Source organism: Mastigoproctus giganteus, chromosome 13 (genome assembly GCF_048544385.1).
Source record: "Mastigoproctus giganteus isolate SK-2022 chromosome 13, ASM4854438v1, whole genome shotgun sequence".
In the NCBI taxonomy this organism is placed as follows: domain Eukaryota; kingdom Metazoa; phylum Arthropoda; class Arachnida; order Uropygi; family Thelyphonidae; genus Mastigoproctus; species Mastigoproctus giganteus.
In genome coordinates, this window is record NC_143587.1 from 135,374,895 (window position 1) to 135,394,013 (window position 19,119).

Consider the following 19,119-nt stretch of genomic DNA (forward strand, 5'->3'; position numbering starts at 1 on the left):
GTTACAATTTCAGAACAAAATTAAAACCTTAAACTTGTATCCTAACACAGTTATAACCCTATATTTACGAGTTCCCTTTATATAACTTCCGTATCAAGTTATGTATTAATTATTTGTTACGTTTGTACTCTAAGTCGTTATATTTATATAGTTAAAAGTACAATTTAATTGACAATGAAGTTTAACAAGATTAATAGATTTACTGATTAATTGACAATATTATATTATGCACTATACTATACAAACCTAATGCTATCGAATTCCGGATATGCTGTATTGTGTTACAATGGCGGTAATTACGAACGGTAGTTCTGCGGACTCTTAAGTATTGATTAACTTCCAAATCTCGCTGTCTCAATTTAGAATAAACTAAGGATCCTGACTAGATCTATAGCTACTTACAGATAATAATTTGATATAACAATTGGTTAATAAATCGGCTAAATACGGTTAAAAACCTCTCTTTCAACGGAGCTGCAATTTGTAACACGTGGATTTGATACCCTTACCGATACTAAGTAATACCCACAAAAATCTCTATCACGTTAAACTTTAACTTGATAGAGAATTCCAAGAGTAAGTTGGTCAAAAGGGTTATATTCCCCAGTAGGATTTTAATGTTGATGAAACCTCTTCTGGAAGCGAATGCCCAGGAAAATGTACATCACTAAAGATGAGGCTAGTTTACCTGGGCATGAGCCTATGAAAAATAAGTTAACTCTCCTGTTGGGTGTTGAAGCCTTTCCTGGTGTATCCTTCTAACATCCCCAGAATATTTAAAAGAATAAAAAGTCAAAGGCAGGCTGAGTGTGTTTTAGCACAATAACGTCTGGGTTACAAGGTCTTCAATGAATGGGTGTTTGAAGTTTTGTCCTTCAGTGAAGAGTTATTAAGTAAGCTTCCTGTGAAGGCACTGCTCTTGCTGGATAATGCACCAGGCCATGATCCCAACCTTCAACTGAAATTTTTGCCACCCAAAAACACCACTCCTCTTCTTCAACCAATGAAATCTATACCCTGAAAATGTTTGCAAGTTGCTTTGCAGCAACCTTTAGTGAAAGTGCTCTCCTCAAAGATTTTGAGGTTGAAGTTCAACAACCCGGACTGTGAGGTTGACCTTAAGTTCTTGGAATGATGTTTTCAACCATGTGCTTAAATTCAGCCTGGAAAAACATCTGCCCTTTAATCATCCATAATTGACAGATTTCAGGGTGATAGTGCTTTGACAAATAATTTTGTCACTCTTGGTGAATCAATGGGTCTGGAGGTTGACAAAGAGGACGTGGAGGGCTTTATTAATGCTCATGAGCTAACAATGAGGAGCTACAGGAGTTGGATAAAATTCTGGAGAGGAAGAAGAAGAAAGCACCTAAAAAGTGTTGGCTGAAGGCTCTCATTTCTTGTTGGGAGTGTTTAAGAGAAGTGGTAGAAAAAACACCCGAACATTGAACACACTGAACTCGTGATGTGCACAAAATGGAAGACGAAGCCATTTCTTACTTCAGGAAATTACAAAAAAAGTTGTAAAACACAGCCCACTCTATACAGTTTCTTTGCCAGTAGTAACAAGAGACACTGGATGCCTGATCTACCTATCCCACCACCACAATCCCACCATTGATTTCATCAGCCCTACACTTCAAGTCTAAGGTAAATGCTAATTTATTGAGTGTTTTTTCTTTTAAGTTTTATAACTATTTATTAAATAATCTTTATAAAACATTCATTTTAATGTAAAAATCAAGTATAACAGTAAGAAATACATGATATTGTGTTTTTTTACAGGAAATCAATGTATTTTTGGTTTCAGCTTACAATTTCAATATACAATGGGCTTTGTAGAACAAATTACCATCAGATGTTGGGTGGGGCCCACTGTATAAATTTTCTAATGAAGTTTATGTATGTACATAAAGCAAGAATTTGGTGAAAGTGCTAATGACGAAATTTTTAATACAAGTCATGAATGATTTGATTGCTTTAAATGCAATTTCCTGTTACAAAGACAAAACAACTGAAAGTCAGTTCTTTCTTAAAGAAAAATGAGACCACACTCAGTCCTTTCAGAAATAAATTGGTTTTTATTTTTATTTATAGCTGATATTATGTGATGTTTATTATACTAAGCAGAAAAGTAGTTGGTAACTTGAGAACATGAATTGTGGGGGGGGGGGAGAGAGAGGGTAAGGTGTACAAAGAGTGAGGAGGTAATTGAGCTGCCAGCTGTTTTTCTAAATAGTAATATTGAGTAATCTTAAAATGTCGTAAAGAACACTACTGTTTTATGTACACAAATAATTTTTTTCTTCTCTTCCTTTGGAATATATCTTTCGTGCAATACATATCATATGATATTCAATATATACAGAGGCTGATCAGCCCACTGTTTGTCACAGTTCTAGGAATGTAATTACGACAAACACACCAAGGACTTCCAATATTTTGAAACAGTGTTCATTTAAAGTTATCACAATTGTTGGTTACAGACTTAAAAATAAAGTTTTTATTTTCTAAATTATGATATGCAATGCTTCAAAGGATTCAGCCATTAAACATAGCAGAATTTTTTTTTTGTCAAACAGTTTTAGTGTACAGCTAGCAATAAAGTAATTTGTTTATACCTTGCAGTTGGGATACAAATCACAAAATATGCCAGAAATTCAGTGGGGTCTTCTGAAGTTAAAATATGAAAAATAAGTACAGTGGATTCCGATTATTTGGGCCATCGGTTAATCGGGGCAAATCTTAAAAAACAGAACCCAAATGAGAAAATAGCCAGAGTTTACTTCACTTAATTGGGACAACATGCCGTTTAATCGGCTCCCACTGCTGCAGTGGAGATTACCCTAACCCACGTGGGTTCAGTCGGATTTCTGGAGGTCAAGTATGTATTAATTATTCTGATTTTTGCGTACGTTTAATTGGTAAGGTAATAAAGGATAAATTTGTGCTTAATATAGCTTTACTTTTATAGCCTGTGGATAATATTCCTCCTATTTTCGCTAATTAGAATCGCTGTTTAAAAGAATTAAAATTCAATTCACAAAAGTGATCATAATGACCGACGATTACTACACATCGTATAGTGAACGGTACTTTACTATGGTGAGTCCATCGTAACGTGATTTGATTGTACGGTGAACCAATTGTAAAGTGGGGGGGTTCACTATATTTTTACCTATATCCACTATATTTTTAACTATTTATGTGAAACTTCGGATAATTGGGACAGCTGCTTAATCGGGCCAAAATGCACTAGTCTCGATGTGTCCCAAATAAGCAGAATCAACTACACTATAATTTCTGGATAAGATTCAGCCAAGATTTAGCAAATTTTGAAAAAAACTTTCATTGCATATATATATATATATGAAACAAATACTAAATAAACAAAATGCATGACTACGTCACTTTCTACAGTGCCATAAAGGTCTTGAAAGAGTTAGCTGTATCATGTTTCGCTAACTCCTACAAATTTTTCACCCATTTGCAAACCCGAGGAATTGTTGGTAGCTTCATTCATCCTTCTGGTGTAAAATTGTGATTTGGTGCCCCCATCTGTTTGGTCCACTCCTCATGTATGAATGCTTTAAAGAGTGTATTACTCTGAAGGCATATGGTAGTGGAGGTTTGTATAACCAAATATTGGAGATTTGCAAAATTCAAATGAATACATTATTACAAAATCAGATCACTCAGGTTTTTTTTCTATGGACCTAATATCCTTACATATATTAGTGATCACAGCCACAAAAAAATAATAACCAGAGAAAATACTGATGATAAATATACTGCAAAGGGGATCCTAAAGAAACTTTTCTTCCAACTGATCTGGAAATAAAAAAATATAGTAATAAAATATGACAAAAAAAAAAAAAAAAGCAATCATGAGCATGTCAGGATTTCAAAAATCAAGACAAAAAACAGCAATCACAAAAAGATTTTAAAATAGCCTTTGAAGCCAAGCATTATGATGCTATAACATAAAATAATTTATGTTATAGCATCATTATAACATTATAATTTATGTTATAGCATCATTATAGCAACATTATAACATAAAATAACTAAAAATTCAAATGATTACACTTAACCCTAGTGAGGTATAGTAAAACAATTGACTGCAGATGTGGCGGTGTACAGAATTCACCAACCAAAAAGATTGTTTAAAATGAATAATTTTAAAAGTGTATTATTAATTCTGATACATAATGGATAACATAATAAAAAAAATATTTTTTTCCTGAGTGTTGTAAGATCAAATTAATTTGTTAAATTAATCCAAAACTATGGAAAATTTAGAGCACAGCAGTATCCTTTTTACTCCAACATAGACGCTTTAGAAATTTTTTGTTTTTATACTACTTCAGTTAAAAAATAATTAGTGATCAAAATTGGGGGCAATAAAATCCACAAGAATTTCTGTTTTTGATCCCATCAGAATTGCTTTTCATGTTGCAACTATTAATCAATGACCCATGGACCTGATTGCTGCCCAGTCGCTTGGGCTAATTCCAGTGGACATGCTGTGTCCATACACAACATGTCCACTGGAGAATAAAAACAGATTACTCACCTTATTAACAAAAAATTTAGTCCTGCTATCATCAAAAGTATATATGCTGTACAAATATAAATGTTTATAGTCTCCTTGTAGATCCTTTTGATTTCCAAAATTCACTAGTGAGTTTTCAGAAATCTATGGGGAAAAGAAATTACTTGTTTTCCAATGTAGTTGAAGAAGATCATGTTTTAAATCAGTAAAAAGGACACTTTTCAGCATTAGTTAAACTGATTTATTTTGGAAAAACTTCACCGAACATTACAGGAAATCAAACAAATTATTACAGAATTACACAGGTATACAGATTAAGAACTAGAATATACATATTATTTAGCAAATAATGTCTGTATTATCATAAGAGTACAGCTAGGCCTCACATAACACGAGTTCGATTAACGTGATATTCAGTTAACGTTATTTGAAAAATGATACCACTTTACACCATGCAAATTTCCAGTTAACGCGATTTTTTAAAATTTTTTTTTTATGCAATAGTTGAAAAAGGTTTGATCGTGCCTTAAGCTTACGAGTCATACGGTCAATAAACAAGCGTTTGCCTGCTGCCCGCCTCTGTGTGTTCCATCAGAAGAAGAAGTGTTTGTCTCCTGCTAATAAAGTCAATGCAGACTTGTTTTTAAATGAGCCAGATGAAAATGTTACCTTGAAGGAAATAACGGTAAAAGAATTAGATGAAATCTTTCGTATCGCATAGAACCTCAAACAAAAGGTTTGATGTTCTCCGCGATATTTATTTCGCCAGTGCCCAGAGAAGATTGTTGTCGGCTATCGGAAATTGATTGATGAAAAGATAGTCAACACTGTTCAAATATTTCTGCAACAGTAATTTCTTCATTGTGTATTTTATGTCAGAGGTTCCCAAAGTTTCTCGATTTACGGCACCTTTAATGTCTCAGTAATTTTTTCAAGGCGCACCCAGACCAAAAGAAATACCTAACAGTTTCGTTTAGTAGTTAGGTTCAAACAACTTAATAATAAATGCTGAAACTGTGAACTACCTCGAGCTAGTAGTTCGCACGGTGTCTGACAGATGTTGAGTATTGCTGTGTTTCCCTCAAAAATTTAAAATATTCGGCGGTGCACAGTTTAAGAACCGCTATTTTATGCAATAAACATTTAATTCCATAATTATTTTCATTATCTTTTACAGTTAAAAGGTATTTTTAAAATTCTTTATGGACATTCCAGAAGGTCAAGGACCAATTATAATTTTTCCTATTGGTTATTATATTCAATTAACGCGTTTCTGTTTTGCGCGATGCATTCGCGGGACGAATTAATCACGTTAATCGAGGGCTGCCTGTATGACTCACTGCAAACTGATGAAGGTGCTAAAAGTTCTTATTTATACTCTGGCATGATTGTCAGGTCAGATGAGTTCACAATAAATCATGAATAAGATGATTTGTTATTTAGCAGTCACGGGCTTCAATCCCAGTCAACTCAAACAGCATGTGCTGTTTGAGTGGACTGAGACTATCGAAACGTATGATTTAAATTACTGTTGATGAAGATATATCAGGATTAATAGTAGGAGTAGTGGCATGTGATGCAAGAAAGCAAGTGTATGAGCTTATGCAGCATCAGCCAAAAAAAAAATCATCACACCATTCCCTCCAAATGCCTGTCCAGTTCCTCCTTAAATTTATTTAACCTATCAACTTCCATAACGACAGAGCTTTTATGTAAAGAGTATGTACATAAAGCGTTAAAGAAAATTCAGGATAAAATTTGTGAAAAATTAACCTGATTATAATTTAATCACAATTCATTGTATTATACATCAACAAGTATTATGTAAAAATGTGTTAAAAGTTGAACATGTCACATCTTGTATTATTAAACTAGTAAATTTAATACGATTGAGGGGCCTGAAACACAGACAATTCGTTAATTTTCTTCAAGATCCGAGTGCACATATATTCCTTATCATAGCCAAATTCGATGGCTTAGCTTAGGAAAAGTTCTTCGACAAGTATGAGATCTTAAAGATGGCATCATTCTATTTTTAAAACTGAAAAATATTATGGACTTCCCAAATTAACTGATAATAACTGGATTTGTGATTTTGCGTTTACCCTAGACATCGTGACACTTAAATACTTTCAACACTGTGTTACAAGGGAAAAATTTATATGCCCATGATATGGTAAAAAGTTTGAATGGATTTCAATTAAAACTCCAGTTGTTCCTTCAACATTTATTGATTAACAAGGTAGCCCACTTTCCAACCATGAAGTTGCTGAAGATTCCAGAAAATAAATATTGTGAAATTACCAACGATTTGAATGACTTCTTTTCACGAAGATCTGGCAACTTCCGAAAAATTGAAAACAGTTTGGCAATGGTGTGCGACCCATTTTCAATAGAAATTGATAGTGCACCGAGTGAACTACAACTTCAGATTATAAATCTGCAGTGTGATACCGATTTAAGGGAATTGCACCAGTGTGAGGAAATCTGTAAAAGTTTACAATACTCTTAATTCGGATAAATTTGACGAACTTAAAAGATTTTGCCTGAAAAATGTTGGTTATTTTTGGATCAACCTACATATGTGAACAAACATTTTCCATCATAAATCTAAATAAAAATTCTTTACAATCAAGCATCACCGATGAACATTTCAACTACAAAATTAACACCCGAAATTAAAAAAATTTTAAAAGATGTAAAACAGTTCCATTCATCTCATTAAATTCTTGGTTGTTAGAAAATAATTTTTATGTTATATATTTCTTCATGAAAACAATATATATCTAAAAATAGTATTTTACGTGCGGCCCACCTTCTTTTTCAATTCCTAATGTGGCCCTTAAGCCATAAAGTTTGCCCAGGCCTGCTGTAGTAGAACAAATCACAGTACATTCACAGCCTCAATAGTTTGAAGAAAATTTTTGAATTGCTGATGATTCAGACCAGTCTTGTGAATACAATTTACTGTTGATATTACAGTTGATATGACTGAATCTATGCCCAAACATTTACTGCACAAAGAATTCTGGTGAATTATACAATGAAATTGCAGGTTTTTTAATATTTTTTTTTACTCTCAAGGTATTTGAGAGTAAAATTTATGAAGCTGATCCACAAACCCAATTTTTGTAGCAACCATATTTTTAACACCATTCATCATAATTACTGATGGCAAATCCCAATTCAATTTGAGGATATCAAAAATCAGAGCAGCAAAGCAAAAGGCTCAAGCTAATGGGAGTGCTATGGCTCAGGGGAGAACTGAGGGGGGGGGGGGCAGTTGCCCTCTGAATCACAGCCTATTAAAATGCACTAATTGCTTGATGTTTGTGGAGCAGTCAGGTACGGGACATGATACTGCCATGGGGGATGGTCTTTGTGTGTGCGCGATGCAAGGAGTGTAAGGAAATCAGGCGACAACTCAGCATTGTTATGGGCCTATATGAGCTAGAAGGACAGGGTGGATGCCCCCGAAGCATTAAAAGTAGGGGCCCATCAAGCTCTCAGCTGCCCACACCAATGCCAGAGCTTGCACTTGGTCATCGCGCAACACAGCGGCAGCCCCCAAGGCAGAATGCGCTGGTCCCAAAGGAAATAGTAGTTGGTGACTCTATTGTCAGGGAAACGGGAAACATGCTTTGTAAAAAGGATAGGTGGAACACGACCAGGGTATGTCTGCCAGGGGCAAAGGTTGATGATGTTGTAGAGCGGATATCATCTTTTAAGGGCACAAAAGGTGATATAGTTGTACACTTTGGCACTAATGATATTAAGAGTAGGAGACCGGCGGAATTACTTAACAAGTACAGGTTACTGTTGAAAAAAAGCCGTGAATTAGGGGTGAATTTGAAAGTGTCTGCAATTCTGCCCAGACACGATAGGAGGGAGTATATGATGAGAGCCCTGTCGATCAATTTGGCCCTGAAGGATTGTGCAAGGCTCAAGGGGTAGAATTTTTTCCAGCCTGGTCTGTACTTGTTAACAGGAGAGACTGCTTCTACAGGGATGGGATACACTTAAATAGAAAGGGTGCAAGAATGTTTGCTGATGCTATCAAGGCAGTGTTAGGTGGGTCGGAAAACTGCTAGATTGGGAGGATACAAGGACTAATAGATTAACAGTAGCCACTGGCAGAGGTGAAAGTGATTCTTGCACTGCTTCTATTGGAATGAGCCGCAGCCTGGAAAATAAGATGCAGGATAGTTCAGAGACTGCTGGGAATCATTGGGGTACAAATAAACACATAGGCTGTGTTCGGGTAGCTAAGAAAAAGAACAGGTGCATGTATACTTGCATGTACACCAATGCTAGGAGTTTAGTAAATAAATTTGATGAATTTGAGATATTGCTCAAAATATCAAAGGCAGATATTGTGGGGATTTCAGAGATGTGGTGTCACACAGATATAAGGAATGCAGAACTGGAATTTGGGGAGTACAATGTCTACAAAAGGGATAGACAGGATAGGAAGGGAGGAGGAATTATGCTATTAGTTAAGAAACACACAAAATCCAAGGAAGTGAAGCCAGTCGACACTGCTGGACAGTGCAGTGTCGAGTCAGTTTGGTGTGACATAAGCATTGGGAGATCAAAATTGAGAGTAGGAGTGTGCTATGGGCCTAATGACTTTGGTGAGTATAACGAAACTGTACGGGGAAATAGAGTGGGCCAGTAAATCAGAGAGTCTTATAATGGGGGATTTTAATTTCCCAGACATTGACTGGAATTTGGGGCTGGTCACTCACACACTAGCAAGGCTTTTGTGGATTTATTGGATGATTGTTTTCTACATCAGCATGTTCGGGAGGCAACTAGAGAGAGTAATACTCTTGATTATCAATAGTGATTCTTCATGCATTAAGAATCTGCAGGAAAATGAACTGCTAGGTGGCAGTGATCACAGTGTGCTGAAGTGGGATTTACTCAAAGAGGTAAAGGGACGGGTTATTGCTTTCATAAAGGCGACTACGATGAACTGAGACAGTATTTAAATTCTATACAGTGGGACCAACTGATGATGTTACCAACAGCAAATTCAAAATGGGAAGCATTCAAAGAACTTATCTTGGAAGCTACTAGGCTCTACATACCAACTAAGGAATATTGTTGAAGGTTTAGGCCTAAGTGGATGTCAGATGAACTAATGAGACATATGGCAGAGAAGAAAAATGCATGGGATACATACAAATTAACACGTGACACAGAGGACTATGATAGATACAAGTTGATCTGTAACCAAGCTACAAAGGAGGTTAGGCAGGCGAAGGCAGATGACGAGAAATTTCTGGCAGGGATGCAAGGAAAAACAGCAGAGTTCTTTATTTATGTAAACTCTAGAAGGAAGGGGATGAATCAGATTGGTCCACTTGATATCGATGGGTCAACTGTTGATGATCCTGCTCAGGTAGCTAACAAACTGAATGAATATTTTGCATCGACATTTACACATCAGGAGTTATTCAGCGAGGGGAATGCCAGAGGTGTATTCAACTCTGGCAGTAAGCTAGAGAATCTTGTAATAACTGAGAGTAAAGTGGAGGAGAAATTGTTGAAGATAAATACAAGAAAGGCACTTGGGGTGGATGGGATCTATCCAGTATATTAAAGGAAGTAAGGAAACCCTTAGCCATAATTATGAGAGCGTCCTTGGACTCAGGGGAAGTACCCATGGACTGGAGATGTGCAAATGTAACCCCAATTCACAAAGGAGGATCAAAGGGCAACACAAATAATTATAGACCTGTTCCTTCTGTTCCTGGAAAATTAAAGGAGGCACTGGTTAAAGAAGCACTGCAGGATCATCTAGAGACTTCAGTCATAGCTCAGACACAGCATGGTTTTGTTAAGGGGAAGTCTTGCCTGACCAATTTCATTGGATACTATGATGCAGTCACAAAAGAACTGGATGCAGGGAATAACTTTGATATTATATCCTTGGATCTTAGAAAGGCTTTTTATACTGTTGCACATGGAAGACTGCTACACAAATTGGAGCAGTGTGACATTGGAGGCAAATTGCTGCTATGGATAAAGGGGTGGTTGAGGGGGAGAAGACAGTGAGTGGTAATCAATGGACACTGCTCATCGTGGACTAATGTTATTAGTGGAGTCCCTCAGGGCTCAGTGTTGGGTCCATTATTGTTTTCTGTATTTATAAATGATATTGATGATGGTATATCAAGCTTAATGTCCAAGTTTGCAGATGATACAAAGGTTGGCAGGGTTGTCAAGGACACTACTGACACTATGCTGCTGCAACAGGATCTGGAAAGGTTGAGCAGATGGGCTAAGAGGTGGCAAATGAAGTTTAACATTGACAAATGTAAAGTACTACACATGGGAAACAGCAACCCCAGAGCAACGTATCAACTCTGTGGTACTGCACTGACAGTGGTAGAGAATGAAAGGGACTTGGGGGTGGTTGTGCAGGCAGATATGAAGTTCTCTGAGCAGTGCAGACAGGCTGCAAGAGTAGCTCATGGAGTATTGTCAATGATATACAGGAATTTTTCCAGCAGGGATAAGGAGGTGATTATTCCATTGTATAAGGCACTGGTCAGGCCACACCTAGAGTACTGTATACAGGTCTAAATTGGCAGTAATTAAAATCGCATTCCCTGCCAAAGAGTTCCATTACTTATGTGAACTCTAGAAGGAAAGGGATGAATCAGATTGGACCACTTAACATAGATGAGTTGACTATTGATGATCATGCTCAGGTAGCTAATAAATTGAATGAGTATTTTGCATCTATATTCACACATGAGGAGTTACTCAAGGAGAGGAATGCCAGAAGTTTATCAAACTCTAACAGGAAGCTAAGTGATTTTGTAATAACTTGAGAGCAGAAATTGTTGAAGTTAAACATAAGGAAGGAACCTGGGGTGGACAGGATCTCTCCAGTTATATTAAAGGAGGCAGCAAAAGAAGTAAGCAAACCCTTAGCCATAATTATGAGAGCTTCCATGGACTCAGGAGAGGTCCCCATGGACTGGAGGTGTTCGAATGTATCACCAATTCACAAAGGGGTTTCAAAAGGTGATAACTATAGACCTATTAGTTTAACCCGTGTTCCAGAGAAAATAATGGAGTCACTGGTTAAAGAAGCATTGCAGAATCATCTAGACAAGACTGCAGTAATAGCTAAGACACAGAATGGGTTTGTTAAAGGGAGGTCTTGTCTGAACAATTTGATTGGATACTATGATGTGGTTGCAAAGGAACTTGATGCAAAAAATAATTTTGATATCATATACTCGGATTTGAGGAAAACTTTTGATACGAAAGACTGTTGTACAAATTGGAGCGGTATGGCATTAGGGCCAGTTACTACAATGGATAAAGGGATGGTTGAGTGGAAGAAGACAGAGTCTTCAATGGACACTGCTCTTCATGGACGAATGTTATTATTGGAGTTTCTCCAGGGTTTGGTGCTGGGCCCATTGTTGTTTTGTGTATTCATCAATGATATTGATGAAGGCATATCAGGCTTAATGTCCACATTTGCAGATGATACAAAGGTTGGCAGGGTTGTTAACAATAGTGAAGACAGTATGCAACTCCAACTGGATCTAGATAAATTGGGCAATGGGCTGAGAAGTGGCAACTGAAGTTTAATATTGACAAATTCAAAGTACTGCATATGGGTAGCAATAACCCAAGAGAAACATGCCAACTGTGTGGTACTACACTCAGGGAAATGGTAAGTGAAAAAGACCTGAGGATAATTGCATAGTAAGATGTGAAGTAAGCTGAGCAGTGCAGATGGGCTGGTTATGGAGCCTTGTCAATGATATATAGGAATTTTGCTAGCAGGAACAGGGAGGTGATTATCCCATGTACAAGGCAATGGTTAGGCACACCTTGAGTACTGTGTACAGGTCTAGAGGCCTCATTTTAGGAAGGACGTAGAGTTGGTAGAACAAGTACAAAGAAGGGCAACAAGATTGGTAAGGGGAGCCCTTACCAAGAAAGGCTTAAGTTCTGCAAATTGCAGTGCCTGGAGAGTAGGCACATGTGAGGTGATCTGATTGAGGTGTATAAGGCTTTGAATGGGTTCAGCAAGCTGAATGTTGGTGGGATTCCTCCTCTTGCTCAGATTAAGAACCCGAGGGGGCATGGATTCAAATTGAGGAAAGACAGTTGTAGAATAGATGTGTGGAAATTTGCCTTTAGCCAGCAGGTAGTTGATTGGTGGAACAGACTTCCATCTGTTGTTGTGGAAGTTGATAGCCTAAATAAATTTAAGGCTGAGCTGGACAGGCATTTGGAATGAATGGAGGGGTGAAATAGGAGTTTTTTTTGGCTAATGCTCCATAAGCTTGCTTTCTTGCATCGCATGTTTCTATTAATGCTAATAACGAAAAGCTGCAGAAACAATTTGCTAAAACTGAACTGTTTAATTTTTTGTTGTAATAAACCTAAAAATTTATTTCAAATTTGAAAATAAATTTATGTTAAAATTAAGGCTCGTCAGTGCTTGCTTACTTCAATATTTACAAGTATTTTTTTTATTCCAATGATCTCAAGAAATCATGTCGAAGTTGATGCTCAGCATCGTGTTTTTAATGAGCGGTGGCCAATTAATTACTTTTTTGAACTCGTTAATGATACCTGCACATGTCCTATTTGCATTGAAGTGTTGTCAATGTTCAAGGAATATAATGTGAAATGTCACTACACCACAAAACATGCCTCAAATTACGATAAATTTCAAGGAGCTTTGCGGCAGAAAAAATTACAAGAACTCACCCAAACTTTTCAAAGTCAACAACAGATTAGAACTTTTACTCATCAAAATTTATCTGCACTTAGATCTAGTTTTCGAGCCTCCCAAATCATTGCTGAATAAGAAAGGGCCTTTACGGATGGATAATTTTTAAACAAATTTGTTTGGCAATTGCAGAAGTATGTCCTGAAAAAGTAAAGAATTTTGCATCTGTAAGTTTATTTTCATCGACTGAAACCAGAAGAATTGAAGGTTTAGGAGCCAATGTTCAAAATCAACTTGTAGAAAAAGTTCGTAAATTCCCACATTTTTCAATAGCAATTGATGAGAGCAATGATACAAGCCATAAAGTTCAATTACTAATTTGTATCCAAGGTATAAATCAAAATTTTGCAGTAACTGAAGAGCTAGTTAAATTAAAAAGCTTGAAAGATACAACAGGTGAAAAGATATTTTTGAGTGTGTCAGAAGCAATTAGCATTAGTAGAGGCATTTGATGCAAGAAAGCAAGCTTATGCAGCATCAGCCAAAAATAAATAAAAATATATATAAAAAAATAAAAAAATAACCACTTCCACTTCACCCCTCTGTTCGTTCAAAATATCTGTCCAGCTGAGCCTTAAACTTATTTAGGCTATCAACTTCCACGACAAGGGATGGAAGTTTATTCCACCAACCAACCACCCACTGGCTACCCTTATCGCATGTAAATGGAATAACAATAATTATATAACCCCTTTTATTTTGCTCGCATTGTCTTTAGCTTCATACTAATTGTCATTAGTGAATTACACCATATTATAAAGAAGAATTTTAAAAAATATACAATTCTGAACATCACTTACATATACCAAGAAAGCAAAATATGAATGAAATGACAAAGACTTACCAGCAACATCGTTAAATTCTTCTTGTCTTAAAGCATCCAAAAGTGCTGCAATTGTTGCCTCCTTCCCTTTTAAAGCTTGCCATTGCTCCATTAAATTTAATACACACTGTTCTAGATCCCACAGGAATATATTTGCTTGAACTTGAATTTGTACACGCTGCATTGTCATTCCCAATCTATGAGCTAAAGCATGCCAGCGCCTCACCAACTGAGCATTGTGGCGAAGTATATCTACCATTTCACTGGTTATTTCTGAATGCAGGAAAAAAAGGAAGGAAAAAAAAATCTAGTTTACTTGATATGTAAAAGCAGTGCAATATGCATTACTTGAATAAAAGTGAAGTTACTGTATTAGGAATCTGTTAGCTTTTTATAGTATTATTAATTAATAAAAATATTTATTAATCTTATTAATTTCATTGTTAATTAAATTTTATTGAAATGGAAATCATGACCCATACAAGAGCTGTGAAGCAACGTTCACAGACAAGCAAGAGTGCTATGACTAGGGGAGAAATGAAGGGGTGATTCTCCAACGCATTACAGTCTCAAAAAATGTGTGAAATGTTTGCGGACCTTTCTAAAACAGGACATGATCTAGCCAAGGAGGATGTCTTTGTGTGTGCTAGGTGTCTAGAGTGTCAAGAAATTAGGTGGCAACTCAGTGTTCTGATGGGCATCTATGAGATGCCTGAGGTGTAGAGTAAATACCCTCGAAGAAATTAATGAGGGCCCATCAAGCTCTCAGCTGCGAAGCTCAATGGCAGAGCTCAGTCCTGTGCATCAGGCAACACAGAGGCAATCTCCAAGGCAGAATGCACTGGTCTCACAGGAACTAGTTATTGTTGGCAACTATTGACAGGGAGATGGGGAATACTATGCAAAAAAGGATTGGTAAAACAGGATCAGGGTACGTCAAGTTTATGACTTTGTACAGAAGATATCATCTTTTAAGGGCACAAAAGGTGATATTGTTGTATATGTTGGAACTAATGACATTAAGAGTAAGAGAAAAAAAGTCGAGTTAGGGTCGAATGTGAAAGTGTCTGCATTTTGTCCACACACGACAGGAGGGAGTATATGATGAGAGGCTTGTCAATCAATTTGGCCCTGGAGAGATTGTGCAAGGCTAGTGGGGAAGAATTTTTTTCAGCATGGTCTGTGCTTCTTTAAAGGAGAGACTGCTTCTACAGGGATGGGATACATTTAAATAAAAAGGGTGCAAGAATATTTGCTGATACTATTGAGGGATAGTTAGGTGGGTCAGAAAACTGCTAGCTTGGGGGGGGGATACAAGAACTAATAGATTAACAGTAGCCACTGGCAGAGGTGAAAGTGATTCTTGCACTGCTTCTATTATGTTACTAACACACCAGCAAGACTTTTGGAATGAGCAGCAGCCTGGAAAACAAGATGCAGGGTATTTCAGAGACTGCTGAGAGTCATTGCGGTACAAGTAAACACATGGGTTGTGTTAGGGTAGCTAAGAATAGGAACATGTGCATATATACTTGCATATACACCAATGCTAGGAGCTTGTTAAATAAATTTGATGAATTTGAGGTATTGCTCAAAACATCAAAAGCAGATATTGTTGGGATATCAGAGACGTGGTGTCACACAGATATAAGGAATGCAGAACTGGAATTTGGAGAGAAAGGATTGACAGGAAGGGAAGGGAAGGGAGGAGGGGGTTATGCTGTTAGTTAAGAAACACATAATATCTAAGGAAGTGCATCCAATTGACATTGGTAGACAATGCAATGTTGAGTCAGTTTGGTGTGGCATAAGCACTGTGAAAGGGAAAATGAGAGTAGGTGTGTGTGTTATAGGCCTAATGAATCTGATGAGCATGATGTGCATTTGTACAAAGAAATAAAGTGGGCCAGTAAATAAGAATTTCTTATAATGGGGGATTTTAACTTTTGACTGGAACTTGTGGATTGGTCACTCCCACACCAGCAAGACCTTTGTCAATTTATTGGATGATTGTTTTCTACAACAACATGTTCGAGAGGCAACCAGAAAGAGTACTACTCTTGATCTGATAATCACTAGTGATTATTCATGCATTAAGAATTTGCAGATCACTGGGTGACAGTGATCAGAATGTACTGATGTGAGATTTACTTAAAGATGTAACTACCATCAAGGGTAAAGGGAAGGGCTTTTGCTTTTGTAAAGGTGACTACAGGGATCTCAGACAGTTTTTAAATTCTATACAGTGGAATCCAACTGATGATGTTACCAACATTGAATTCTAAATGGGAAGCCATCAGGGGCGTAATCTTGGAGGCTACTAGGCTTTTCATACCAACTAAGAAATACTGTTCAAGGTATAGGCCTAAATGGATGTCACATGAATTAATGCAGAGGTTCCCAACCTTTCTTGGTTCACGGCACCCCTAGGCCAAAAGAAACACCTAACACAGTGGTTTTAGATTTTTTAATATATACCTATATAATAATTTTATTCTTTATATAGAGGTACTAAATAAAGCATCAATTACAGATCACCACAAAATTAAAAAGATACGGTACAATGGATACCATACACCTTTTTAGAATGAAATAAATTAAAAAAATTAAAAATAAATAATAATAACAACTTTAAGTGACTCAAACCGAAATTACACGATGACATAAGAATGTTGTTGCAGCACCCCGGTTGAAAACCACTGAATTAATGAGTCTCGTGGCAGAGAATAAAAATGTATGGCATGCATATAAATTATTAGGCGACATGGAAGCCTACAGCACACATAAAATATGTCTGTAATCAAGTCACAAAGGAAGTTAGGCGGATTAGGAAGGCAGATTAGAAACAATCTTTGGCAAAGGATGCAAAATAAAACAGAAAGAGTTATTTACTTATGTGAAGGAAAAGTATGAATCAGATTGGACCACTTAACACAAAGGCTGACTATTGATGATAATGCTCAGGTAGCTGATAAACTGATTGAGTAATTCACATCTACATTCACACATGAGGAGCTATTCAAAGAGAGGAATGCCAGATGTTTATCAAACTCTAACAAGGAGCTAAGTGATTTTGTAATAACTGAGAGCAAAGTGGAAGAGAAATTGTTGAAGTTAAACATAAGGAAGGCACCTGGGTGGACTGGATCTATCCAGTTATATTAAAGAAGGTAGCAAAGGAAGTAAGTAAACCCTTAGCCATAATTATGAACACTTTATTGGACTCAGGGGAGGAACCCATGGACTGGAGGTGTCCAAATGTATCACTGATTCACAAAGTGGATTCAAAAGGCAACAAAAGTAACTATAGACCTTTTAGTTTATCTTGTGTTCCAGGGAAAATAATGGAGTCACTGGTTATAGAAGCATTGCAGAATCATCTAGTAAAGAATGCAGTAATAGTTAAGACAGCATGGGTTTGTTAAATGGAAGTCTTGTCTGACCAATTTGATTGGATACTATGATGTGGTCACAAAGCAACTAGATGCAAAAAATAATTTTGATATCATATACTTGGATTTCAGGAAAGCTTTTGATACTGTTGCATATGAAAAAGTGCTGTACAAATTGGAGTGGTATGGCATTAAGGTCAGTTGCTACAATGGATAAAGGGTTGGTTGAGTGGAAGATGAGAGAGAATCAGTGGAAAATGCTCTTCGTGGATGAATGTCATTATGGGCCCAGCACCGAACCCCAGGGTTCGGTGTTGGGCCCATTGTTGTTTTGTGTATACATTAATGATATTGATGAAGGTATATTAGGCTTAATGTCCAAGTTTGCAGATAATAGAATGGTTGGCAAGGCTGTTAACGACAGTAAAGACAGTATGCTCCTCCAACTGAATATATATAAGTTGGGCAAATGAGCTGAGAAGTGGCAACTGAAGTTTACATTGACAAATGCAAAGTACTGCAATAACCCAAAAGAAATGTACTAACTGTGTGGTACTACACTCAGCAAAGTGGAAAGTGAAAAAGGCCTTGTTAATTCTGCAGTCAGATATGAAGTTCGTTGAGCAGTGCAGATGGGCTACCAGGACAAGTCCTGGAGTCTTGTTAATGATATATAAGAATTTTGCTAACAGGGACAGGGAGGTGATTATCCTGTTGTACAATGTCAGGCCACACCTGTCTGGATGCCTCATTTTAGGAAGAATGTAGAGTTGCAATACAAAGGGCAACAAGATTGGTGAGAGGGGGGGAACAAATCGGTTCTCTTAAGAAAGACTTAAGTTCTGCAAATCGCAGCACCTGGAGAGTAGGCACATGCGAGGGGATCTGTTGAAGTGTATAAAGCCTTGAATGGATTGAGCAAGCTGAATGCTGATGGAATTCTTCCTCTTGCTCAGATTAAGAACCTGAGGGGGGCATAGATTCAAACTGAGGAAAGACAGGTGTAAAATAGATGTGCGGAAATTTGCCTTTAGCCAGCAGGTAGTTGAGTGCTGGAACAGACATATTATTGTTATTATTATAATTAGCTAAATAGTGCAAGGAAGCCTAAGGCTTATGCTGCACCAGCCAAAAAAAAAAATTCCTGAGTTACGCTGAGAGAGAGAGAGAGAGAGAGAGAGAGAGAGAGAGAAAGTAAAAGGGAATCACCAAGAAAGAGATGAATGATGATATCCAGCTCAAGAGCCTGGGTGTGCCAAGCCCATACTCACCAGATGTGAACCCGACTTGCATCTCTTGTTGTGTAAGTTGATAGCTTAAATAAATTTAAGGATGAACTGGACAGGCATTTAAAATGAATGGACGGAGTGAAATGGGAGGTTTTTTTTTTTTTTTGGATGATGCCGCATAAGCTTGCTTTCTTGCATCGTATGCCTCTACCAATGCTAATGCCAAATCCCTTGGTTTTTCAATTCAGTACTTATTTCAGCCGTTAAATCCTTTTTGAAAACTGAAAGTTTTCTGGACTCCAGTATGTTTACGAACAGCAATATAGGTGTACGAATTAAAGAAA

The 19,119-nt window shown here is 37.0% G+C and overlaps 1 protein-coding gene across 1 annotated transcript in view; it reads right to left on the reverse strand.

Moving 5' to 3' along the window:
• Positions 1-3,374: 3,374 nt before the first annotated feature.
• The window catches only part of LOC150076460 (death domain-containing protein CRADD-like), a 68,469-nt gene continuing 52,724 nt past the window's right edge, over positions 3,375-19,119 (reverse strand). Inside the window, exons 3-4 of the mRNA XM_090387516.1 lie at positions 14,176-14,427; positions 3,375-3,831 (exon numbers count right to left, since the gene is read on the reverse strand). Of these exons, the coding sequence (XP_090243642.1) occupies positions 3,806-3,831; positions 14,176-14,427 (278 nt within the window). The 3' untranslated portion in view covers positions 3,375-3,805. The remainder of the gene's footprint in view (positions 3,832-14,175; positions 14,428-19,119) is intronic.